Source organism: Stegostoma tigrinum, chromosome 41 (assembly GCF_030684315.1).
Source record: "Stegostoma tigrinum isolate sSteTig4 chromosome 41, sSteTig4.hap1, whole genome shotgun sequence".
NCBI classification, from domain to species: Eukaryota; Metazoa; Chordata; class Chondrichthyes; order Orectolobiformes; family Stegostomatidae; genus Stegostoma; species Stegostoma tigrinum.
The window spans coordinates 9,918,722-9,944,422 of record NC_081394.1 but is presented as its reverse complement, the minus strand read 5'-3'; the positions used below and the strand labels follow the sequence as shown (position 1 = coordinate 9,944,422).

At 56.2% G+C, this 25,701-nt stretch overlaps 2 protein-coding genes across 2 annotated transcripts in view; one reads left to right on the top strand and one right to left on the bottom strand.

The window, feature by feature from the left end:
- Positions 1–25,042, bottom strand: part of LOC125448557 (protein capicua homolog) — a 151,214-nt gene extending 126,172 nt beyond the window's left edge. The window contains 1 exon segment of the mRNA XM_059641414.1: positions 24,828–25,042. The gene's annotated coding sequence lies outside the window, so the exon portion shown is untranslated.
- LOC132206711 (uncharacterized) lies at positions 1,608–16,353 on the top strand. The gene is made up of 3 exons (XM_059641413.1): positions 1,608–1,852; positions 2,214–2,323; positions 15,611–16,353. The coding sequence occupies exons 1-3, from the start codon at positions 1,608–1,610 to the stop codon at positions 16,351–16,353; spliced, it is 1,098 nt and encodes a 365-aa protein (XP_059497396.1).
- Positions 25,043–25,701: the final 659 nt, after the last annotated feature.

Sequence of the window (25,701 nt, the reverse complement as noted above, 5' to 3'; positions counted from 1 at the left end):
CAAACCTCTCAGCTCTGGAATTGATCCAATGAAACTCCTCCAAGACAACTACATCCCCTCAAGTGGAGGGACTAAAGTTGTGCGCAGCGCTCCAAATGCAGTCTCACAAATGCCTTTTACCAAGTTTTATCCTCCATTTCTTCAGCAATCCGTACCTGGCTTATTACCTGCTGCACCTGCAGACAAGATCTCAGTGATTCACATGCGAGATCACCTAGATCCCTCTCCACCAAAACACTCAAAAGTTTCTTTCTGGTGGATAAATGGCTATTCTGTTCCTCCAACCGCAATGGGTAACCATATGCTATATCCAACTCACCTGCCAAATCGTGGCCCGTTTATCTCAACTAGCCCAACCCATTTCCAAATCTCTCAGTTCTTCATTGTAATTGACTTCCACACATTTGGAGACATCTGCAAATTTGGCTCCAGTACTTTCCCCTCTCAATAACTAAAGTAACACCCATCTACACCTTTATACTCACAGTAAACTGAAAACAAAGCTCCCTCTACACTGTTCCCCATCAAACACTCCCAGGGATAGGGACAGCACGGGGTTAGATACAGAGTAAAGCTCCCTCTACACTGTCCACCGTCAAACATTCCCAGGGACAGCACGGGGTTAAATACAGAGTAAAGCTCGCTGACTGTCTTTTGGAAATGTGAAGGTGAAAACAATAACGAAACAGCTGCTGCTGGGGGACAGCGGGTGGGAGCTGGATAAAAATCAAATATAAACTAACAGTCAAACGGAAACTTCAAGAAGAAAACAGAAACTTTCTAAATTAAAATAACCGTTTCCTGGGCCGATGATTCATCTCAGACGCCCAGCAGGCTCAAAGGGCCTTCACTGTGCCGGTGAGAACCGTGTACTCCCTGGCAGGGACACCTCGAGCGCGGCCATAGCTGTGAAGGAATGGCCAGCACCCCGCCCACCCCCCATCCTCCTAGGCCTACTGCCCGGGCCTGGGAATGATCTGCTAGGCTGGGCCAGGCCCAGGAGCAGGGCCCACAAGAAGGCCCAGTGAGTGTCCTGGATCTCCCCGCACCAGTTTCCCGGAGATGAGGAGCCTGTGGGGGTGAGGGAGGCGGTGAAGTGCAGCCTCGCAAGTGGAAACATGCAACTTCAACATGACGCGGAGTTTCCATCAGGCCACACAAAATCTACACGTGGCCTGGTACCCAGTGAACATACTCAGCCCATGATGGCATGGGACCACCCTGACAAAGGGGGCGGGAGGAGACCCCTACCCCCTGGCCACCATACAGTTCCCTCCACTGGAGACCTCCACCGCCAGAGGGACAGTGTACCAAGATGTCGCGTTCCCAAAAGGACAGGGGTCGGTTTATCCAGAAGCCCATCGCATGCCTGAGCCACTTGGATTGGGGCATCAGGGTTGGGTACCTCGCGCACACCCCTGATGGCTCGAGTCATGAACCAGATGAACCGACTGAGCCGGTGTTATCCAGCCTGTCTCCGACTCTGGTCCGCCCCACATCCCTCCCTCGGGCCAGCACAGACTGCACTCGAGGAGGAGCCTGTCCCGAGCAGGATCTCCCCGAGGAGAGCCAGGGGTGGGGTTAGAGAGCTCCAGCACAAGCCCACCATGTCCCAGGCCGCAATCACGCCCAGGTCAAAGACGGGGCCAATTCCTGGAAGATGCCCCGAGACTGGGCGCGACATCTCGCAGGAGGCTCAACGTCAAGGCGTTGCTGCCGGGGTCGGTGAAGGGTGGAAAAGTCGGCACTTGGGTGCAACGGTACACCTGGCCGCCCTCCAGCGGGAGACTCCGAACCCCAGCAGCGACCCGGCGTTGCCTTTCATCCCAGAAAACGCGACAAATCCCGCGAGGTAAGGTCCTAATTAACCAGCCAGGAACAACAACACAGTGGCCACCGGCCACAGTTAAGATGACACTCAGAGTGGTCCTGCCCAGCATGCCAGGCGAGAGGTCAACCTGGTTTCCAATTCAGGGTTCCTCAGCCGGGCTAAGGCAGACCCAGTCGTGAATACAGGCTGTAAATAATTGGGGCCTGAGGACTGAGCCCTGCAGTGCTCCATTCATCACATCCTGCCAACCAGAAAAAAAGACCCATTTGTGCCAGCCCTCTGCTTTCTTTGGTCAGCCAATCCTCTACCCAAACTACCCTGAGCCCCCAACCGTGTGATTTCCATAAACTTTTGCTAAGGCACCTTTATCGAATGCCCAAAGTCACATGTCACTCAAGCTCAGTGTACAAGATGTCACGGTCCAAGCTCGACTGAAGTACTTTAAGCTGGTCTTCCGTGTGGTTGTTCACACACTTGGGAACTGTTCAGCAGGTACTGCCCCAATCATACCCAAGGAGTTTTGTTTTTTGGGTTCTGTAAGCGAGAGCTGGTCGAGAGCCATCTGCACTCCCCACCCCAGCCACTTTACAAGCAGCCAAAGGAAGATAGAGACATACGATGTGGGAGGCAGAAGCTAGAGACAGTAGCCATTCCAGTCGCAATTAAATTGATTGTTTTCATTTAATAGTACGACAGGACACAGCATTTGAGTAACGAGAGGCATGCCATGGGATGTGATATACTCAGGGCGAGGAAGGAAAGGATGGCTTTAGACTTATGATTGTCAAAGATCTCCCCATATTACTGAGGGGTTTGCTAGCATCGCATCTCCATACCCCACCCTCAATCGATCAGCACTCGCTCAACAGTCCTCGCTAACAGCTGCAAACCACCACCAACTTTTGACCTATCGTCAGCCTCGGCTCATGTTAGCTCCTGGGGAGGGACACACATTCATCGTGGCACGCTATTTAACCACCTGAGCTGTCACGCAGCATTGTAGGTGTTTTTAATTGACCCAGAGGCTGACTCTGGTGAACAACCGCTGTCCCACCAAATAATCAGTGCCATTTCCTTTCTCTCGCTACGGTATCAATCACTGAGATTGCCTGGAAATTTTATGCTCATTCCTTCTGCTCCTGATTCACCTCAAACCACTCGGAGGTTTGAAGAGGGTGGTCCACCCCATCACCACCTCCACCCCTAGGTGCCCGCTCTGTACACACTCCATCTCCAAACAACACAGCACCTCAAAAGCTCACAACCCCCCTCCCTCCACGCCTTGCAGTGTCCCCATCGTGACAGCGCCATATCAATGTAGGAAAGTAATGACCTGCCAATTTGCGCACAGCAAGATCCCACAAACGCCCCAGGCCAACCACAGTCTTGGCTGATTGAGGAGGAACCCATGTGCTTTACAGACACACACACACCCTCCCAACCCCAGTGAGGGGTCAGGAGCCTTCATAAAGCCCCACCAGAGACAAATGCGCTCCAACAAGACAGCACTGCTCTGAGTGGGGTGCCCCTACACCAGGAACTGGTGCTCGACAGAAGACAACAAATCCATTTACAATCCCACCACGCCTACCCTACAGCGACCCAGTCAGCTGTTGGCCAAACCACTTGAATCCATTTCTATAAATCAGTCTACATCAGAGACATGGATAAGGGGGGTACAGGGCTCCGAGATAGTTAAAAGCCAGCTGCTCCACCACAGTCAAGCAATAGCCAGCAGACATAGTGTCCAAACTGCCTCTCATCCTGCACCTCAGAGAGTGCTCCTCAACAGCAATCACTCAAGAAGCGATCGATGTTAACAGTTCCCACTGCCTCCTGAGGGAGCCTTCTGCTACAGATAGATCCTCTGCACACTGCCATGGCTCAGCAAAAAGGTGGAGCAGCTCAGCAGCACAGAGACTCGACAGAAACCAGCTATTTTATCAACTCCGCCACAGGACAGGAGAGTCAGAGCAACAGTGGGTGTTAGACAGGGAGAGTTTTACACCATATCTAATCCTGTGCCGTCCCTGTCCCTGGGAGTGTCTGATTGGGGGCGGGGGGGGGGGGGGGGGGCAGTGTAGCAGGAGCTTTACACTGTATCTAACCCCGTCCTGTCCCTGTCCCTGTCCCATCTTCCTCAACACAAGTCAGCTGTAGGCTCGCTCCATCTCAGAGGACAGCGAGGAGGCAGCCACATGACCAGCTCACATGTAGGCCAGACCAGGTAAGGGCAGCAGATGCTCTTGCCCTGAAGGACACAAGTTAATCAGAAGAATTTAAAAGACAGTCTGCTCAGCTGATGGTCACCATTAGAAACAGGGGCTTTTCATTGCAGCTTTATGACATGATCTGAATGCTGACGGCCCCCTGGAGAGATCTGAGCACTGACACTGAATCCTTAGTCTAGACCTCTTGAAGATCAATTCAGCAACATGAACAATTTGCGTCAGTGTGCTTGTGACTGAGTGACAGAGACTGTGCTGTGGTTACAAAAGCCTGCAGTTGCACTGAGTGAGCGTGTGTCTGTGCGACTATCTCTGAGCGAGTGTGTGCAACTGTATCAGTGAGAGTGAGTGCGTGTGACTGCCAATGAATGAGGGGGGCAGGGTGCAGCAAAAGTTTACAAAGGGAGAGATCATTGAAATCATTGAAACATCTGTAGTGTGGACACATGCTCCCAATAAATCCAGGACATCACCAGCCTCCATCAGTCACCCGACATTGATCCTGAATTAAGCAAGACCCTGATTTCAAAACTTTCAAACTTGTTTTCAACTGCTTCCATAAAGCTCCTTATCCTAATAACCCTGTCTGTTCTTGGGGCCCCTGCCCACCTCTGTAAGCCCCTCCAGGCACTTATCCCCTAAGATCTCTGCACTGTGCAGATTCCCATTTTATCCACCCCTATTCTCTCATGGGATCTGGTCATCACTCGCCACGGCTGGATCACACTGCCATCCCTAGTAGCCCTCAATAAGGAACAGCGGTATCTTTCCGAGTCAGGACGGGGAGTGGCTTGGAGGGGAACTTGCAGGCGGCGGTGTTCCCATGTATCTGCGCCCATGTTCTACTCAATGGAAATATATTGCCAGTCCTTCAGTGTCACTGGGTCATTCCCTCCTGAATGGCATTACCTACAGCACAGGGGCTTAAACGGTTCAAGATGGCAGCTCACCATCAACTTTGACGGCAACTAAGGAATGAGGCAATAAATGCTGGGCTCAGCCAGTGACGTCCACATCCCACAAATGAACAAAGAAAATGTGGCCTTAAGGTGCAAGGTGTTGCCTGAGGATCTTTGGTGAATTTCCACTGTGCATCTTGTAGACAGTACACACTGCTGCTACTGAGCGTCAGTGGTGGAGGGAGTCGGACTTTTGTGGATGTGGAGCCAATCGAACGGCTACTTTGTCCTGGGCGGTGTCGAGCTTCTTGAGTGTTGTTGGGGCTGCCCCCATGCAGGGCAGGTGAGTATTCTGTCACACTCTTGACTTGTGCCTTGGAGATGGTGGACAAGCTTTGAGGAGTCAGGAGGTGAACTACTCACTGCAGTATTCCCAGCTTCTGAGCTGCTCTTGTAGCCGCTGTGTTTATGTGGTGGACCCAGTTGAGTTTCTGGTCAATGGTAACCCCCAGGACGTTGATAGCAGGGGATTCAGTGATAGTAACATTGTTGAATGTTTGGCAAGTGGGGACAGTTTGTGGGCAGTTGTCAGATTCTCTCTTATTCATGCTGGTTATCGCTTGGCATTCGTGTGGCGCACAAGTTAATTGTCACTTGTCAGCACAAGCCTGGATATCTTTTTAGTCCTGACAGAACCCAAACTGGGTGTCACTGAGCAGGTGCTGCTCGATAGTGCTGTTCCTGACACCTTCCATCACTTTCCTGATGATCGAGAGGAGACTGATGGGGCGGGAATTGGCCGGGTGGGGTTTGTCCTGCTTTTTGAGTACAGGGCATACCTGGGCAATTTCCCACATTGGTGGGTAGTTGCCAGTGTTGTAACTGTACTGGAACAGCTTGGCGAGGGGAGCGGCAGGTTCTGGAGCACAAGCCTTCAGTACCATTGCCGGAATATTGTCAGGGCCCAGAGCCTTTGAGGTTTCCAGTGTCTCCAACAGTTTCTCGTTATCGTGTGGGGTGATTCAAATTGGCTGAAGACTGGTAGCCGTGATGCTGGGGACCAATGAGGAGGCTGAGATGGATCATCCACTCGGCACTTCTGGCTGAAGATTGCTGCGAAAGCTTCAGCCTTGTCTTTTGCCCTGATGTGCTGGGCTCTTCCATCATTGAGGATGGGGATATTTGCGGAGCCTCCTCCTCCAGTGAGGTGTTTAATTGCCCACCAGCATTCACCACTGGATGTGGCAGGACTGCAGAGCTTAGATCTGATCTGTTGCTTGTGGGATCGCCTAGCTCTGTCTGTCACTTGCTGTTTTCACTGTTTGGCGTGCAAGTAGTCCTGTTTGGTGGCTCCACCAGCTTGGTACCTCTTCTTCAGGTATTCTTAGTGCTGCTACTGGCTTGCTTTTCTGCACTCTCCATTGAACCAAGGTTGATCCCCTGGCTTGATGGTAATGGTTGAGTGGGGGATATGCCAGGCCATGAGGTTACAGATAGTGTCAGAGTATAATACTGCTGCGGTTGATGACCCACAGCACCTCATGGATGCCCAGTCTTGAGTTGCTAGATCTGTGTGAAGTCTGTCCCATTGAGCACGGTGATAGTGTTACACAACACGATGGAGGTTGTTCTCAATGTGAAGGCAGGACTTGGTCTCCACAAGGACTGGGTGATGGTCACTCTCACCCATACTATCATGGACAGATATATCTGCAGCTGGCAGACTGGTACGGATGAGGTCAAGTATGTTTCCTTGACCACCTGCTGCAGACCCAGTGGAGGAGCTATATCCTTTAGGACCCAATTAGCTCCATCAGTAGGGCTGCTGCTGAGCCACTCTGACAGGTGACCCTGAAATTGCTCCCAGAGTACATTTTGGCCCTTGCTATCCTCAGTGCTTCCTCTAAGTGTTGCTCAAGGTGTACTGATACATCCTGGGGATGGCGGGAACATACAGTAAGAGAGGAGAAAAGCAGGTTGAGAGGGGTTTGAGGCAGAGGAGGACATAGGCACAGGGTCAGAACAGGAGAGTGTGAAGAGAAAGGGAGGTGGAGGGTGGAGTAATGCAGACAGCAGGATGGGTGGGGATAGAGAAAGGAAGAGGGATGGTGTTAGAGAGTGAAGGGGGGAGAAAGAGTGATGGCGAGTTGGACAAAAACAAGTTGGAAGACGGAAAGAGAGATTGCAGATATATTTTACTGAAACTCCGTAATACAGAAAACAAAACAAGGTCACACAGGTATTAACCAGTACTGTACCCCAGTGTTATACAGTGACAGACATGTCCCCCACCGGTACTGTACCCCAGTGTTATACAGCGACAGACCTGTCCCCACCGGTACTGTACCCCAGTGTTACACAGGGACAGACATGTCCCCCACCGGTACTGTACCACAATGTTACAGTGACAGACCCGCGCTCCCTCACCGGTACTGTACCCCAGTGTTATACAGTGACAGACATGTCCCCCACCGGTACTGTACCCCAGTGTTATACAGTGACAGACATGTCCCCCACCGGTACCGTACCACAATGTTACAGTGACAGACCCACGCTCCCTCACCAGTACTGTACCCCAGTGTTATACAGTGACAGACCTGTCCCCCACCGGTACTGTACCACAATGTTACAGTGACAGACCCACGCTCCCTCACCAGTACTGTACCCCAGTGTTATACAGTGACAGACCTGTCCCCCACCGGTACTGTACCACAATGTTACAGTGACAGACCCACGCTCCCTCACCAGTACTGTACCCCAGTGTTATACAGTGACAGACATGTCCCCCACAGGTACTGTACCCCAGTGTTATACAGTGACAGACCTGTCCCCCACCGGTATGTACCCCAGTGTTACACAGTGACAGACCTGTCCCCCACCAGTACTGTACCCCAGTGTTACACAGTGACAGACATGTTCCCCACTGGTACTGTACCCCAGTGTTATACAGTGACGGGCCTGTCCCCACCGGTACTGTACCCCAGTGTTACACAGTGACAGACCTGTCCCCACCGGTACTGTACCCCAGTGTTACACAGTGACAGACCTGTCCCCACCGGTACAGTACCCCAGTGTTACACAGTGACAGACCTGTCCCCACCGGTACTGTATCCCTGTGTTATACAGTGACGGGCCTGTCCCCACCGGTACTGTACCCCAGGTGTTATACAGTGACGGACCTGTCCCCTACTGGTACTGTACAGATGTCTGAAGTCTGCTGCTAAATGCACAGCATTCTGCTTTATTTGTGTCTCCTCAGATATTGACATAGTCCATGCTTACATGTAGGGAGCGAGGCAATATGCAGTTAACACTGATGGCGCCAATGTTGTTTGCCACTACAGTGCCAGGCAATGACCATTTCACACAGGAGAGAATCTAGCTATCACCCCATGAGACTCAGTGACTTTATAAACGATATATGCCCCATTGTCGACAGCCGAGAGTTACCACTGACCAGAAAGTGAATTGAACCTGCTACATAAACACTGTGGTTACAAAAGCAGGTCAGTGGCTAGGAATCCTGCAGCATCTAACCGACTTCCTGTTCTCCCCAAAACAAGGGCATCTGTAAGAATCTACAAAGCACAAGTCAGGAGTGCGATGGAATATACTGCCACTGTGCTTCAGGTACAAGAACCAGCAAAAGCAGCTCACAGTCAAACTGGAAGCAGCAAATCAATCTTCCTTCACTTGAATCTTGGACATATTTAATTTCCAGCCAGAAAACATGGCAAGGTGCTGTTCTTCTCATAGCTGTGAGCAGATAGAGTGGGGAGTGTGCTCTGTATGACTGTGAGCTGCTTTTGCTGGTTCTTGTACCTGAAGCACAGTGGCAGTATATTCCATCGCACTCCTGACTTGTGCTTTGTAGATTCTTACAGATGCCCTTGTTTTGGGGAGAACAGGAAGTCGGTTAGATGCTGCAGGATTCCTAGCCACTGACCTGCTTTTGTAACCACAGTGTTTATGTAGCAGGTTCAATTCACTTTCTGGTCAGTGGTAACTCTCGGCTGTCGACAGTGGGGTATATATTGCTTATAAAGTCACTGAGTCTCATGGGGTGATAGCTAGATTCTCTCCTGTTCACTGGGTGCATCAATAAAACAGAGCAGTTCCAAAAGAAGGCAGCTATTACGTCATGGTCTCATGCCTGAAGCTCGTCATTCTGCTTTGTTGCCAGCCAGCAAACAGGCTGACCAAGCAAACAGGCTCCTCTAATAAAAACCCAAAGAACTGCGGATGCTGTAAATCAGGAACAAAAACAAATTTGCTGGAAAAGCTCAGCAGGTCTGCCAGCAAATGTGGAGGAGAAAACAAAGTTAACATTTCAGGTCCGGTGACCCTTCCTCAGAACACAGCCTCAAAACAGGCTCCTCTAGTTATTCCTTGACTGGAAGTGAAGTCAGTCTGTCAAAAGTTCGCTGAGATAATAGGAACTGCAGATGCTCGAGAATCCAAGATAACAAAGTGTGAAGCTGGATGAACACAGCAGGCCAAGCAGCATCTCAGGAGCACAAAAGCTGACGTTTTGGGCCTAGACCCTTCACCAACACCCCTGTGACAGCATCCCCCCAAACCAGATACCACAGTCACTGAGGGCAATAGACAGACAGAAACTCCACATTCTGCAAATTCCCCTCCAGGACACTCACTTCACCCACACAGAACAACATCCCACCTTCCTTCACTCTTCCTGGCTCAAAAACTTGGATCCCTGTTCCTATTCAATGTGTGTGTTCCAACAGAACATAGAACATTACAGCGCAGTACAGGCCCTTCGGCCCTCGATGCTACGTCGACCTGTGAAACCAAACCGAAGCCCTTCTAACTTACACTACTCCGTTATCATCCATATGTTTATCCAATGACCCTTTACATTCCCTTAAGGTTAGCTAGTCTACTACTGTTGTAGTCAGAGCATTCTACGCCCTTACTACTCTGAGTAAAGAACCTACTTCTGACATCTGTCCTATATCTGTCATCCAAAAATTTAAAGCTATGTGCCCTCGTGCTAGCCATTACCATCTGACAAAAAAGGCTCTCACTGTCCACCCTATCTAATCCTCTGATCATCTTGTGTGTCTCTATTAAGTTGCCTCTTAACCTTCTTCTCTCTAACGAAAGCAGCCTCAAGTCCCTCAGCCCTTCCTCGTAAGATCTTCCCTCCAGACCAGGCAACATCCTGTTAAATCTCCTCTGCACCCTTTCCGATGCTTCCATATTCGTCCTAGAATGGGGCGACCAGAACTGTACGCAATATTCCAAGTGTGGCCGCACCAGAGTTTTGTACAGCTGCAACATGGCCTCATGGTTCCGAAACTCAATCCCTCTACCAATAAAACCGAACGCACCGTACGCCTTCTTAACAACCCTATCAACCTGGGTGGCAACTCTCAGGGATCTGTGCGCATGGACACTGAGATCTCTTTGCTCATTCACACAACCAAATTGTCCAGTACTCTGTATTCCTGTTACTCCTTCCAAAGTGAATCACCTCACACTTTTCCGCATTAAACTCCATTTGCCACCTCTCAGCCCAGGCCTGCAGTTTATCTATGTCCCTCTGTAACCTGCAACATCCTTCCACACTATCAACAACTCCACCGACTTTAGTATCGTAAACGTTTAAGAAGACGGTATACTACTTTCCACAGCGCAATTAGGGATGCACTATAAATGCTGGCTGAGACAGGAATGCCCATGACGTAAGAACAAATGAAAGAAGGGTGACAGGCCTGTCCCCCACCGGTACCGTACCCCAGTGTTACACAGTGACAGACCTGTTCCCCCACCGGTACTGTACCCCAGTGTTACACAGTGACAGACCTGTCCCCCACCGGTACTGTACCCCAGTCTGTCCCCCACCGGTACTGTACCCCAGCGTTACACAGTGACAGACCTGTCCCCCACCGGTACTGTACCCCAGTGTTACACAGTTACAGACCTGTCCCACCCCAGTGATAGATCTGCGCAGCAGTGCTGGTTTCCAGTCTATAGAGCACTGTGGGGATTACATTGGACTCTGTACTATCTTCCTGTCCTGTTGTTTTAACACGGCCACTTAGCAGTGTAGGCTGCCTCCAGCACTGCCCAGCATATTCACTCTGCTGTAGTTATCTGGCCAATACAAGCAACACTATCCCTATACCCACACCCCAGGCTACTCAATCTGGCTGTAGTACTGCAACCATACGGCCTCAACAAGACCTGTCATTTACAACAGCCTATTTCACTGAAAGCAACACACCAAACTAGACCACAGCAGGAATAAATCTACTACCAAGTACAACAGCAAGGGACATACACCGGTAACAGATGATCAGAAGGTTGGTTTATGGTAGAGATTGAGAGAAGCATATTCGAGGAGCGAACGTGAAGACATGGCTGCCTGCGGAGGAGTCAATGCCTTTGGAAGTGGAGGGGCATAGCTATCTACAAGTGCTGCAAGTGTTCGTAGGAGGTTAGAGACAGTCAGCAGTGCAGACAAGGAGGGAATTGAACATGTGATAGAGGATTTCATGGCCAAGTTGTCTCTGGGCCAGGCTCCAATGTCAGTCAGTGAGTGGCGTGGGGCGGGGTTCTCACTGCAAGTCGGGACACAGGCAGAAACACCTTCCATGAGAGTGGCATCAGGGTGGCAGGGGGTGGGGGGGGAGCGGCCCGGAGCATGTTTGCAACAGCCATGAGGAAACGCTGGAGACTCTCAGCGTGTGGGGACAGGAGAGAGAGCAGGGTCAGCATTCTGGTGTGTGGAGGTGATGAGGGCACAGGTTTCAGCAGCCAATGAGCTGAGCACAACCTGGGGGTGGCACTGCCAACCTGTGGTCCCAGGAGTCCTAGATAGGCAAATGCTAGAGGGGGGTGACAGTGCTGTTCTCTCGTGCAGGCAGCCAAGGTGGTGAGGCCAACTGGCTCAGCAACGGTGTGTGTGCACACAGCCCTGGCATGAAGTGTTGATGCCTCACTCCGATGCCCACTGAAATGCCTGGCCACCCAGATACTGTGGCCAGTTCTCTGTACTAAGGCCGGTCACTGCAGTACCTGAGGCCACTCGGGAACAGTGCAAGGTTCGGAGGAACCTGTACGCGGGTCAGGCAGATAGGGCTGTGAGGCTGATGGAAGGGGATCCGGGCTCCTTCTGGTAACAGGCTCTGCACAGCTATGCCAAGCTATCCAGCACCTTGGCACTCCTGTGTGGTTAAAAGCCACCGACCTCGGAACTGTGCAAATTCCTTGCAGCACTGAAAGGCTGATGACGTGGCTAATCAGGGCCTAGATGGTTTTAACCTGCATTGTTCCTGTCAGTTTCAGGTTCTCTGTAACATTGCTCCGTGGTTGCAATCATCGTCTCGCCTGGCTGTGTCATATAATCATTACTAACCATACTATCGCTCAGAATCCTCCCCAATAATTTGGTCACCACAGAAGAAAGACTGGCCAGTCTGTAATTCCCAGGATTATCCCTATTCCCTTTCTTGAACAAGGGGATGATATTTGCCACCCTCCAATATCTAGTATTACTCCAGTGGACAGTGAGGAAGCTAAGATCATTGCCAAAGGGGCAGCAATCTCTTCTCTCGCTTCCCGTAGAAACCTTGGGTATATCCCGTCTGGCCCTGGGGACTCATCTATCCTCATGTTTTTCAAATTTTCTAGCGCATCCTCCATCCTAAAACATCAATCTGTTCAAGCATATCTACCTGTGTCACACTGTCCTCACAAACGTTAAGGTCCCTCTCATTGGTGAATACTGAAGCAAAGTATTCATTAACGATCTCTCCTACCCCCTCTGACTCCGCGCACAAGTTCCCTCCACTATCCCTGATTGGCCCTCCCCTCACTCTGGCCATACTCCTGCTGCTCACATAAGCGTAGAACGCCTTGGGGTTTTCCTTGATCCTACCTGCCAAGGTTTTCTCATACCCCCTTCTAGCTCTCCTAAGTCCATTCTTCAGTTCCTTCCTGGCTACCTTGTAGACCTCTAGAGCCCGGGTCCAATACTTGCTTCGTCAACCTTAAGTAAAATTCCTCCTTCCTCTTGACTCGGCATTCCACATGTCTTGTCATCCAAGGTTCCTTCGCCTTACCAACCCTTCCATGCCTCAATTGGACAAACCTATCCAGTAGAGAAGAGGCCCTTCAGCCCATCAAGTCTGTATTGCCAAAATAGCATGACAATACATGCGTAACACCATTCTTTTCCCATTCTGGCACTCAGCCTCTTCCCAAAACTGCACCCATCTCTTTCACCCCAAGTCTGCTGCCATGTCAGACCCTCATCTTCGAGTCCTGACGCCCCCTGCACCAGCACCCATTCTACCCGGCCCCATGCCAACGTGCTCTTCTCACACTCAACAGTAACGCAAACCACACGCTACCTCCCCCCCAACCAAACTCCCAGCAACACTTGTCACCTATACCTGTGCATCAGTGGGCATGGTTCCTTGCATTCTGCCCATCGCAGCAAAACTAAGGAATACCAGTCACCACTCATAACCACCCGCTCGCCCACAGCAGGAACACTGACAGGCACTATTCCACACACCCGGTACGGCCAGTCAGCACCAAGCCATGTCTCTCCACCCGACCACCGACAACACCCCCCACCGACCCCCACCCCGCACGCATTCCCCCACACAGAGTAGCCTTAAACACCTCAGTCCATCCCTATACAATTACTGGAGCATACAATCTCCATCTGTAACCACGCCATTCTCCCCCTTCAACCCCTTTCCTGAACCCGCATCGGTCTTCATTACCAGTCCCACAACCGCGCCAGTGTCAGTGCCCCCCCACACCGCCCCCGTGCCACAGTCAGTCCCAATTTCCACCTGTGCCAGTGCCACACTCTCCCACACCAGTGCCTGTCCCACTCATCCCCCACCCGTGCCAGTCACCTTCGCACTCTGCACCAGTGTTATACTTCCTCTTCTGTGCCAGTCCCAATCGACCCGGGCCAGTGCCACCCTCCCCGAGTGTCAGCCCCCTCCACACTTTGCACCAGTGTCAATCCTCTTCTTCCTGTCTGTGCCAGTGCATGCCCCATGCGCCCTCTGCAACAGTTCCAGTTCCCCGGGCCAGTGTCAATCACCCGCTCCTCCTGTGCCAGTGCCTTTCTCCCCAAATGCCAGTCAGTGCCACTCTCCCCCTGTAAGTCCTAGTCTCCCTGTGCCAGTCCCTTCCCCAGCACCAGTGACAGTCCTACTCTCCTTGTCCCCATGCCAGTATCAGTCCCCATCTCACCCCATGTCAGTCCCAGCCTCCACCTCCACCACCCCCGCCCCCGCCCCTGCCCCCGCCCCCACCCAGGGTCAGGAGTGCTCTCCCCCCGCCCCACATGCCAGTGTTCATCCGCCTCATAGTGCCATAGCATTTCACTGTGCCAGTGACAGTCACCCTCTCCCCCAGGGTCAGGAGCACTCTCTCCCCACTCCACATGCCAGTGCCAATCATGGTCTATGCCAGTCTCAGTCCCTCTCTCCCCCTGCGCCAGTGCCACTCTTCCCATGCCAGTGTTAGTCCTCCACATCATAACCCTCTAGTCCCACTCTACCCCTGTGACAGTGTCAGTCTCATTTCCCCCAACCATGCGCCAGTCCCCATCTCCACCAGTGCCCATCCCAGTCTCCCCCAGGGCCAGTGTCAGTCATCATCACCTGCTCAAATGCCACTATTCCCCAGTGTCGGTCCCCAGCCTGCCTCCGCCTCGCGCCAGTGTCGGTCCCCAGCCTGCCTCCGCCTCGCGCCAGTGTCGGTCCCCAGCCTGCCTCCGCCTCGCGCCAGTGTCGGTCCCCAGCCTGCCTCCGCCTCGCGCCAGTGTCGGTCCCCAGCCTGCCTCCGCCTCGCGCCAGTGTCGGTCCCCAGCCTGCCTCCCCTACCTCCGTAACTGTCCCAGCCTCCTTCAGCTCCGTATCAGTTCCTGCTCCCCACCGTGCCAGTGTCAGTCCCCTTCTCACCCTGCGCCAGGGCCACTCTTCCCCAGTGTCAGTCCCCATGTGCCAGTGCTAGTCCCCACGCCAGAGTTTGTCCTCCACATCACGTCGTGCCAATGTCAGCACCCCCTCTCCCCTTGTGTTAGTGTCATCCTCTCGTCCTGAGCCACTGCCACACTACCCCAGTGCAAGTGCCACCCTCCCCATACCAGTGTTAATCCTCCACATCATGCCGTGCCAATGTCAATCCCACTCTACCCCTGTGACAATGTCAGTCTCACTTCCCCCACCACCACGTGCCTGTCTCCCTCTACCCATTTCAGGGTACACTTCCCCCTACCATTGCCAGTGGCCGCAGATTGCCCCGGCACCAGTCCCACCCTCCCCAGGGCCAGTGTCAGTCCCACTCTCCCACTGCATTGCCTGCCCCAGTCTCACCCAGGGGCGGGTGCCTGTCCCACCCTCCGCCAGAACCAGTGGCAGCTCCACTCTCCCCCCATGGCAGGACCACTGCCCCCCAGTGCCAGTGCCAAACCCACTCTCTCCCACTGTGCTGTCCTACCCACCCCTGACACCAAGGTGTGACCCCTCGCCCACACCCCCCCCATGCCAAGGTCAGTCTTCCACCCCTCCCCACCCATGCCTCCCCATGCCAGGGTCAGTCCCATGCCACCCCCTGAACCAGTCCATGAATACACTGTGCCTGGGCTTCCCCAGTGTGGGTTCCCCTCTGCCCTCCACGCCACTGCCAGTGCCCATCCCATTCTCTCTGCCCGTGCCACTGCCTGGTCCCCACATGCCAGCGCCAGTCCCGCGCGGCTCCCCAGCCCGTGCCAGTGCCCGTCCCGCTCTCTACCCGTGCCGGCGCCAGTCCGGCTCTCTCCGCCCGTGCCAGCGCCCGTCCCGCGCTGCCCCTCCGCCCGTGCCAGCGCCCGTCCCGCGCTGCCCCTCCGCCCGTGCCAGCGCCCGTCCCGCGCTGCCCCTCCGCCCGTGCCAGCGCCCGTCCCGCGCTGCCCCTCAGCACTTGCCGGCGCCAGTCCCGCGCTGCCCCCCCAGCACGTGCCGGCGCCCGTCCCGCGCTGCCCCCCCAGCACGTGCCTTCGCCAGTCCCGCTCTCTCCGCCCGTGCCGGTGTCACTCCCGTCCCGCGCTGCACTCCCGTGCCGGCGCCCGTCCCCGTCGTGCCGGCGCCCGTCCCGCGCTGTTCCCCCACCCCGTGACGGCGCCCGTCCCACGCTGTCCCCACCCAGTGACAGCGCCGGTCCTGCACTGCCCCCACCCCGTGTTTGTGCCTGTCCCGCTCTCCCCCCAGTGCCAGAAGCAGTGGCAGCGTCACCCTGCACCAGACTCAGTCCTGCTCTCACCCTGCACCAGAGTGCGTCCCAGTCTCCCCCGTGCCAGTGCCTCTCTCCGCGTGCCAGTGTTACTCCTCCTCACCAAGCTGTGCTACTGTCAGTCTGACTCTACCCCTGTACAAGTGTCAGTCCCCTCTCCCCCTGCGCCAGCCCCCTCTCCCCCTGCGCCAGCCCCCTCTCCCCCTGCGCCAGCCCCCTCTCCCCCTGCGCCAGCCCCCTCTCCCCCTGCGCCAGCCCCCTCTCCCCCTGCGCCAGCCCCCTCTCCCCCTGCGCCAGCCCCCTCTCCCCCTGCGCCAGCCCCCTCTCCCCCTGCGCCAGTCCCCTCTCCCCCAGTGTCAGTCCCCTCTCCCCCAGTGTCAGTCCCCTCTTCCCCTGCGCCAGTGCCTGTCCCAGTCTTCCCCAGGGGCAGTGCTAGATCCCCTCTCCCCCTGCGCCAGTTCCCACACACCGCCTCCCCCAGTGACTGCCAGTCCCACCCTCCATGTCACAGCCACTCTCCCTGTGCCTTTAACACTCTCCCCAGCATCAGTTACACTCCCTCTCTCCTCCTGTGCGAATGCCACTCTCCCCCATGCCAGTCACCCTGCTCCCTCCCCCCTAGTGCCAGTCAGTCCCACACTTTCTGTATCAGTGCCACTCTCCCACTGTTCCAGTGTCAGTCTCCCCAAGCACCACTGTCAGTCCCACTCTCCCTGCGCCAATAACACTCTACCCATGCCAGTGTCACTCCCTCTCACCTCCTGTTCTAGTGTCACTATCCACATGCCAGTCCCCTTATCACTTTCCCCAGACTCATCTCCCTCACCCCACGTGCCAGCCCCACACTTCCTCTGCCCCCCCACGTGCCAGCCCCACACTCCCTCTGCCCCCGCACGTGCCAGCCCCACACTCCCTCTGCGTCCCCCGTGCCAGCCCCACACTCCCTCTGCCCCCCCACGTGCCAGCCCCACACTCCCTCTGCGTCCCCCGTGCCAGCCCCACGCTCCCTCTGCATCCCCCCCGTGCCAGTCCCACTCCCCCTCTGCGTCCCCCCGTGCCAGTCCCACTCCCCCTCTGCGCCCCCCCATGCCAGTCCCACACTCCCTCTGTGCCCCCCATGCCAGTCCCACACTCCCTCTGCATCCCCCCGTGCCAGTCCCACACTCCCCTACGGCAGCGTGAGTCCCAAATTCACAAAGCAGAAGTACGAAGGGATCTGGGAGTGTTGGTCCAGGCTTCTCTAAAAGTTAACTTGCAGGTAGAGTCCATGATTAAGAAAGCAAATGTAATGTTGTCGTTTATCTCAAGAGAGTTGGAATATAAAAGCAGCGATGTGCTTCTGAGGCTTTATAAAGCTCCAGTTAGGCCCTGTTTAGAATACTGTGTCCAATTTCGGGCCCCACACCTCAGGAAGGACATACTAGCCCTGGAGCATGTCCAGTGGAGATTTACACGGATGATCCCTGGAATGGTAGGTTTAACGTATGATGAACAGCTAAGGATCCTGGGATTGTACTCATTAGAGTTTAGAAGGTTAAGGGGAGATCTAATAGAAACTTACAAGATAATGTATGGTTTAGAAGGGGTGGACGCTAGGATGTTGTTTCCGTTAGGTGGGGAGAAGAGACCCGTGGGCACAGCCTTAGAATTAGAGGGGGTAAATTTAAAACTGAAATGAGACGACATTTCTTCAGCCAGAGAGTGGTGGGCTTGTGGAATTCATTGCCACGGACTGCAGCGGAGGCCGGGACGTTGGATGCAGAGATCGAAAAATTCTTGATCTCAGAAGGAATCAAGGGCTACGGGAAGAGTGCAGGGAAGTGGTGTTGCAATGCCCATCAGCCGTGATTTAAATGGCGGAGTGGACTTGATGGGCCGAATGGCCTTACTTCCACTCTTGTGCCTTATGGTCTTATGGTCTCACCCCAGTGCCAGAAAGCCTCTTCACCCCCACCGTGCCACGCTAACCCTGTGCCAGTCCCATTCTCCCTCTGCATCAGTGCCAGAACCGCTCTCCCCCCACCGTGCCAGTCCCACACTCCCCCTGTGCCAGTCCCACGCTCTCCCTGTATCAATGTCAGTCCCACACTCTCCCTGTGCCAGTCCCGCGCTCTCCCTGTAGCAATGTCAGTCCCACACTCCCCCTGTGCCAGTCCCACTCTCTCCCTGCATCAATGTCAGTCTCACCCTCCCACGTGCCAGTCCCACTCTCTCCCTGCATCAATGTCAGTCTCACCCTCCTCCTGTGCCACTCTCCCCCAGAGCCAGTCACCCACTCACCCTGCACCAGCGCCAGACCCATTCTACCCCCACCCCAGTGCCTCTCTCTCTCTCTGTGTCAGTGCCGCTTTGCCAGTCCCACCCTCCCCATATACCAGGGCCATTCCCCTCGCCCACCCACCCTGTGCCAGTCCCATTCTCACCTGTGCCAATGCCACTCTCCCCATGTCAGTCAGTCCCACACTCCACACAACAATGCCACTCTACCACTGTGCCAGTCACTCTCAACCTCAATGCAAGATCCCCTCTGCCAGTGCCACTCTCCCCCATGCTAGCATCAGTCCGACATTCCCTATAACAGTCTGCCCGACTCTCACCTGTGCCAATGCCACTAGGTCTCTCCCTGTGTCAGTCCCACTCTCCCCATGCAAGCCCACGCCACGGACCCCTGCACCAGTGCCAGTTCCACTCTCCCCCTGCGCCAGTGTCAGTCCCACTATCTCCCTGTATCAATGTCAGTCCCACACTTCCCCTGTGCCAGTCCCACGCTCTCTCTGTATCAATGTCAGTCCCACACTCCCGCTGTGCCAGTCCGACTCTCTCCCTGTATCAACGTCAGTCCCACACTCCCCCTGTGCCAGTCCCACACTCCCCCTGTATCAATGTCAGTCCCACACTCCCGCTGTGCCAGTCCCACTCTCTCCCTGTATCAACGTCAGTCCCACACTCCCCCTGTGCCAGTCCCGCGCTCTCCCTGCATCAATGTCAGTCCCACACTCCCCCTGTGCCAGTCCCACACTCTCCCTGTATCAATGTCAGTCCCGCACTCCCCCTGTGCCAGTCCCACTCTCTCCCTGTGTCAATGTCAGTCCCACACTCCCCCTGTATCAATGTCAGTAGCACACACCCCCTGTGCCAGTCCCGCGCTCTCCCTGTATCAATGTCAGTCCTGCACTCCCCCTGTGCCAGTACCACTCTCTCCCTGTATCAATGTCAGTCCTGCACTCCCCCTGTGCCAGTCCCACTCTCTCCCTGTATCAATGTCAGTCCCGCACTCCCCCTGTGCCAGTCCCACTCTCTCCCTGTATCAATGTCAGTCCCACACTCGCCCTGTGCTAGTCCCACTCTCTCCCTGTATCAATATCAGTCCCACACTCGCCCTGTGCCAGTCCCACACTACCCCTGTATCAATGTCAGTTCCACACTCGCCCTGTGCCAGTCCCACTCTCTCCCTGTATCAATGTCAGTCCCACACACCCCCTGTGCCAGTCCCGCGCTCTCCCTGTATCAATGTCAGTCCCACACTGCCCCTGTGCCAGTCCCGCGCTCTCCCTGTATCAATGTCAGTCCCACACTCCCCCTGTGCCAGTCCCACGCTCTCGCTGCATCAACGTCAGTCCAACTCTCCCCCTGTGCCAGTCCCACTCTCTCCCTGTATCAATGTCAGTCCCGCACTCCCGCTGTGCCAGTCCCACTCTCTCCCTGTATCAATGTCAGTCCCACACTCGCCCTGTGCTAGTCCCACTCTCTCCCGGTATCAATATCAGTCCCACACTCGCCCTGTGCCAGTCCCACACTACCCCTGTATCAATGTCAGTTCCACACTCGCCCTGTGCCAGTCCCACGCTCTCGCTGCATCAACGTCAGTCCAACTCTCCCCCTGTGCCAGTCCCACTCTCTCCCTGTATCAATGTCAGTCCCACACTCCCCCTGTGCCAGTCCCGCGCTCTCCCTGTATCAATGTCAGTCCCACACTGCCCCTGTGCCAGTCCCGCGCTCTCCCTGTATCAATGTCAGTCCCACACTCCCCCTGTGCCAGTCCCACGCTCTCGCTGCATCAACGTCAGTCCAACTCTCCCCCTGTGCCAGTCCCACTCTCTCCCTGTATCAATGTCAGTCCCGCACTCCCGCTGTGCCAGTCCCACTCTCTCCCTGTATCAATGTCAGTCCCACACTCGCCCTGTGCTAGTCCCACTCTCTCCCTGTATCAATATCAGTCCCACACTCGCCCTGTGCCAGTCCCACACTACCCCTGTATCAATGTCAGTTCCACACTCGCCCTGTGCCAGTCCCACGCTCTCGCTGCATCAACGTCAGTCCAACTCTCCCCCTGTGCCAGTCCCACTCTCTCCCTGTATCAATGTCAGTCCCACACTCCCCCTGTGCCAGTCCCGCGCTCTCCCTGTATCAATGTCAGTCCCACACTGCCCCTGTGCCAGTCCCGCGCTCTCCCTGTATCAATGTCAGTCCCACACTCCCCCTGTGCCAGTCCCACGCTCTCGCTGCATCAACGTCAGTCCAACTCTCCCCCTGTGCCAGTCCCACTCTCTCCCTGTATCAATGTCAGTCCCACACTCCCCCTGTGCCAGTCCCGTGCTCTCCCTGCATCAATGTCAGTCCCACACTCCCCCTCTGCCAGTCCCACGCTCTCCCTGTATCAATGTCAGTCCCACACTGCCCCTGTGCCAGTCCCGCGCTCTCCCTGTATCAATGTCAGTCCCACACTCCCCCTGTGCCAGTCCCACGCTCTCGCTGCATCAACGTCAGTCCAACTCTCCCCCTGTGCCAGTCCCACTCTCTCCCTGTATCAATGTCAGTCCCACACTCCCCCTGTGCCAGTCCCGTGCTCTCCCTGCATCAATGTCAGTCCCACACTCCCCCTGTGCCAGTCCCACGCTCTCCCTGTATCAATGTCAGTCCCACACTCCCCCTGTGCCAGTCCCGCGCTCTCCCTGTATCAATGTCAGTCCCGCACTCCCCCTGTGCCAGTCCCACTCTCTCCCTGTATCAATGTCAGTCCCGCACTCCCCCTGTGCCAGTCCCGCGCTCTCCCTGTATCAATGTCAGTCCCACACTCCCCCTGTGCCAGTGCCATGTTTCCCCCATATCAACGTCAGTTCCACACTCCCCGTGCCATTCCCGCGCTCTCCCTGTATCAATGTCAGTCCCACACTCCCGCTGTGCCAGTCCCACACTCCCCCTGCACCAGTCCTGCTCTCTCCCTGTATCAATGTCAATCCCACAGTCCCCCGTGCCAGTCCCGCGCTCTCCCTGTATCAATGTCAGTCCCACACTCCCCCTGTGCCAGTCCCGCGCCCTCTCTGTATCAATGTCAGTCTCACACTCCTCCTGCGCCACTCTCCCCCAGTGTCAGGTCCCCACTCACCCTGCACCAGTGCCAGACCCATTCTACCCCCACGCCAGTGCCTCTCTCCCTCTGTGTCAGTCCCGCTGTGCCAGTCCCACCCACCCCCTCTACCAGGGCCATTCCCCTCGCCCACCCTCTGTGCCACCCTCCCTGTGCCAGTCCCATTCTCACCTGTGCCAATGCCACTCTCCCCCGGAGTAGTGTCAGTCCCACTCTCCCTGTGCCAGTGCCACTCTACCACTGTGCCAGTCCCTCTCACTTTCAGTGCGAGTTCCCCTCTGCCAGTGCCACTCTCCCCCCATGCGAGCATCAGTCCGACTACAGTCTGTCCCACTCTCCCTGTGCAATGCGACTCTCCCCCGTACCAGTGTCAGTCCGAGTCTCCCCACGCCAGTCAGTCCCACTCTCCACATAACAATGCCACTCTACCACTGTGCCAGTCACTCTCACCCTCAATGTGAGTCCCCCTGTGTCAGTGCCACTCTCCCCCCATGCTAGCGTCAGTCCGACTCTCCCCATGACGGTCTGCCCGACTCTCACTTGTGCCAATGCCACTCAGTCTCTCCTTGTGCCGGTGTCAGCCCCATTCTCCCCATCCATGCAAGTCTGCCCCACTGACCCCTATACCAGTGTCAGTTCCACTCTCTCCCTGTGCCAGTCTGTCCCACTCTCACCTGTGCAAATGCCACTCTCCCCCTGCACTAGTTTCAGTCCTACTCTCCCCCGTGCCAGTGTCAATCCCAATCTCCCCAGGCCAGTGCCACTCTACCACTGTGCCAGTCACTCTCACCTTCATTGTGAATCCCCCTCCCCCGTGCCAGTGCCGCTCTCCCGTGTCAGTCGCACATTTCCGCTGTGCCAATGCCACTCTCCCCATGCAAGTCTGCCCTACTGTCCCCTGGACCAGTGTCGGCCCCAATCTCCCCATGCACCAGTGCCACCCTCCATGCCAGTCAGAGCCACTCTCCCCCAGTGCCAGTGCCATCCCCACTCACCCCCAGTGCCAGTCCCACTCTCCCCCAGTGCCAGTGCCAGTGTCATCCCCACTCTCCCACAGTGCCAGTGCCAGTGTCATCCCCACTCTCCCACAGTGCCAGTGTCATCCCCACACTCCCCCAGTGCCACTGTCATCCCCACTCTCCCCCAGTGCCACTCTCCCCAGCGCCAGTGTCATCCCCACTCGCTCCCAGTGTCAGAGCCACACGCTCCCTCCACCAGTGCCAGTGCCATCTCCACTCTCTCCCAGTGCCAGTGACATCCCCACTCTCCCCCAGTGCCACTCTCCCTCCACCAGTGCCAGTCCCACTCTCTCCCATTGCCAGTGCCACACTCTCCCTCCACCAGTGCCAGTGTCATCCCCACTCTCCCCCAGTGCCAGTGTCATCCCCACTCTCCCCCAGTGCCGCTCTCCCTCCACCAGTGCCACGGTCATCCCCACTCTCCCCCAGTGCCACTCTCCCTCCACCAGTGCCAGTCCCACTCTCCCCAGCGCCAGTGTCATCCCCACTCGCTCCCAGTGTCACAGCCACACTCTCCCTCCACCAGTGCCAGTGTCATCTCCACTCTTTCCCAGTACCAGTGTCATCCCCACTCTCCCCCATGCCACTCTCCCTCCACCAGTGCCAGTGCCATCTCCACTCTCTCCCAGTGCCAGTGACATCCCCACTCTCCCCCAGTGCCACTCTCCCTCCACCAGTGCCAGTGTCATCCCCACTCTCTCCCATTGCCAGTGCCACACTCTCCCTCCACCAGTGCCAGTGTCATCCCCACTCTCTCCCAGTGCCAGTGCCACACTCTCCCTCCACCAGTGCCATTGTCATCCCCACTCTCCCCCAGTGCCAGTGTCATCCCCACTCTCCCCCAGTGCCACTCTCCCTCCACCAGTGCCAGTCCCACTCTCTCCCATTGCCAGTGCCACACTCTCCCTCCACCAGTGCCAGTGTCATCCCCACTCTCTCCCAGTGCCATCGTCATCCCCACTCTCCCCCAGTGCCACTCTCCCTCCACCAGTGTCATCCCCACTCTCCCCCAGTGCCAGTGTCATCCCCACTCTCCCCCAGTGCCACTCTCCCTCCACCAGTGCCAGTGTCATCCCCACTCTCTCCCAGTGCCAGTGTCACACTCTCCCTCCACCAGTGCCAGTGTCATCCCCACTCTCCCCCAGTGCCGCTCTCTCTCCACCAGTGCCACTGTCATCCCCACTCACCCCCAGTGCCACTCTCCCTCCACCAGTGCCATCCCCACTCGCTCCCAGTGTCAGAGCCACACTCTCCCTCCACCAGTGCCAGTGTCATCCCCACTCTCTCCCAGTGCCAGTGTCATCCCCACTCTCCCCCAGTGCCACTCTCCCTCCACCAGTGCCAGTCCCACTCTCCCCAGCGCCAGTGTCATCCCCACTCGCTCCCAGTGTCAGAGTCACACTCTCCCACCACCAGTGCCAGTGTCATCCCTACTCTCCCCCAGTGCCACTCTCCCTCCACCAGTGCCAGTGTCATCCCCACTCTCCCCCAGTGCCACTCTCCCTCCCCCAGTGCCAGTGTCATCCCCACTCTCCCCAGTGCCACTCTCCCTCCCCCAGTGCCAGTGTCATCCCCACTCTCCCCAGTGCCAGTCTCCCTCCACCCGTGCCAGTCCCACTCTCCCCCAGTGCCAGTGCCACACTCTCCCTCCACCAATGCCAGTGTCATCCGCACTCACCCCCAGTGCCACACTCTCCCTCCACCAGTGCCAGTGCCACACTCTCCCTCCACCAGTGCCAGTGTCATCCCCACTCTCCCCCAGTGCCACTCTCCCTCCACCAGTGCCAGTGTCATCCCCACTCTCCCCCAGTGCCACTCTCCCTCCACCAGTGCCAGTCCCACTCTCCCCCAGTGCCAGTGTCATCCCCACTCTCCCCAGTGCCAGTCTCCCTCCACCCGTGCCAGTCCCACTCTCCCCCAGTGCCAGTGCCACACTCTCCCTCCACCAGTGCCAGTGTCATCCCCACTCTCCCCCAGTGCCAGTGTCATCCCCACTCTCCCCCAGTGCCAGTCTCCCTCCACCAGTGCCAGTGTCATCCCCACTCTCTCCCAGTGCCAGTGTCATCCCCACTCTCCCCCAGTGTCATCCTCCCTCCACCAGTGTCATCCTCCCCCTCCCCCAGTGTCAGTCCCTCCCCCTCCCCCAGTGTCAGTCCCTCCCCCTCCCCCAGTGTCAGTCTCCCCCGGGTAGACACTCCCCCCCCGGGTACTCACCAAGCTCTCTCTCTCTCTCTCTCTCTCTCTGTGTTGTTGTGGTGCTGGTGCCTGGAGCTCGGGGACAGCCCTGGGACTCTCATCTGGCCCCCTCCCCCTGCTCCTCCTCCCTGTGTCTCCTCTCCATCTCTCTCTTACACACTCACTCTCTCTCTCTCTCTTTCTGGGAAGCCCCGGCTCCTTCCAAAATGGTGAATGGAGCTGACCCAGCTCTCCTCGGGTGGGGGGGGGAGGGGAGGGGAAGGAACGCCGTCCAATCAGAAAGCAGCATGTCCGGCCCCGCCCCCTCACTGGGCTGACCGACAGCCGCTCAGGCCAGTTGCAGCCCGCATCAGTCGTAGTTGTTGGGCGGGACCTGGTGCCGGAGCCGGCCAATGGCGAGAGAGAGGGAGGAGGGGCCCAGCTGGGGAGGGGGCGGAGGATGCTCCTCACCTCCGGCCGCTTGTTTACTCGCCGACGCCGCCGCGCCTGCGCAACCGTCCGACCGCGAGGGACGCCGGGAGTTGTAGTTTTACCCGTGACAACAACGCAGACAGCAAACAACCGGGCGGCGGCGGTGTGAGTTGTCGGGAGTTGTAGTCCTCCCCTAAAACTTCTCCGCCATGCGCCCAGCCCTGTTGAATGTACAGGGAAACAGTGCAAGGCACGCTGGGATGTGTAGTCGGCTGGTGACGTCGCTGCCTATTTCCGAGAGGGGTGGTGGACTACAAAACCCGGGCTGCCATGCGGCGGCTGCTGTTAATCCTGCTTGACGTCGTGGGGCAACGTCTGGAGACGGACAGAACACGCTAGAACAAACTCAGATCCCAGGTTAAACGTTCTGTCTCCACCTAAGCCGCTATTCGCAAATACCACAAGTTGGTTCTATTGTTGT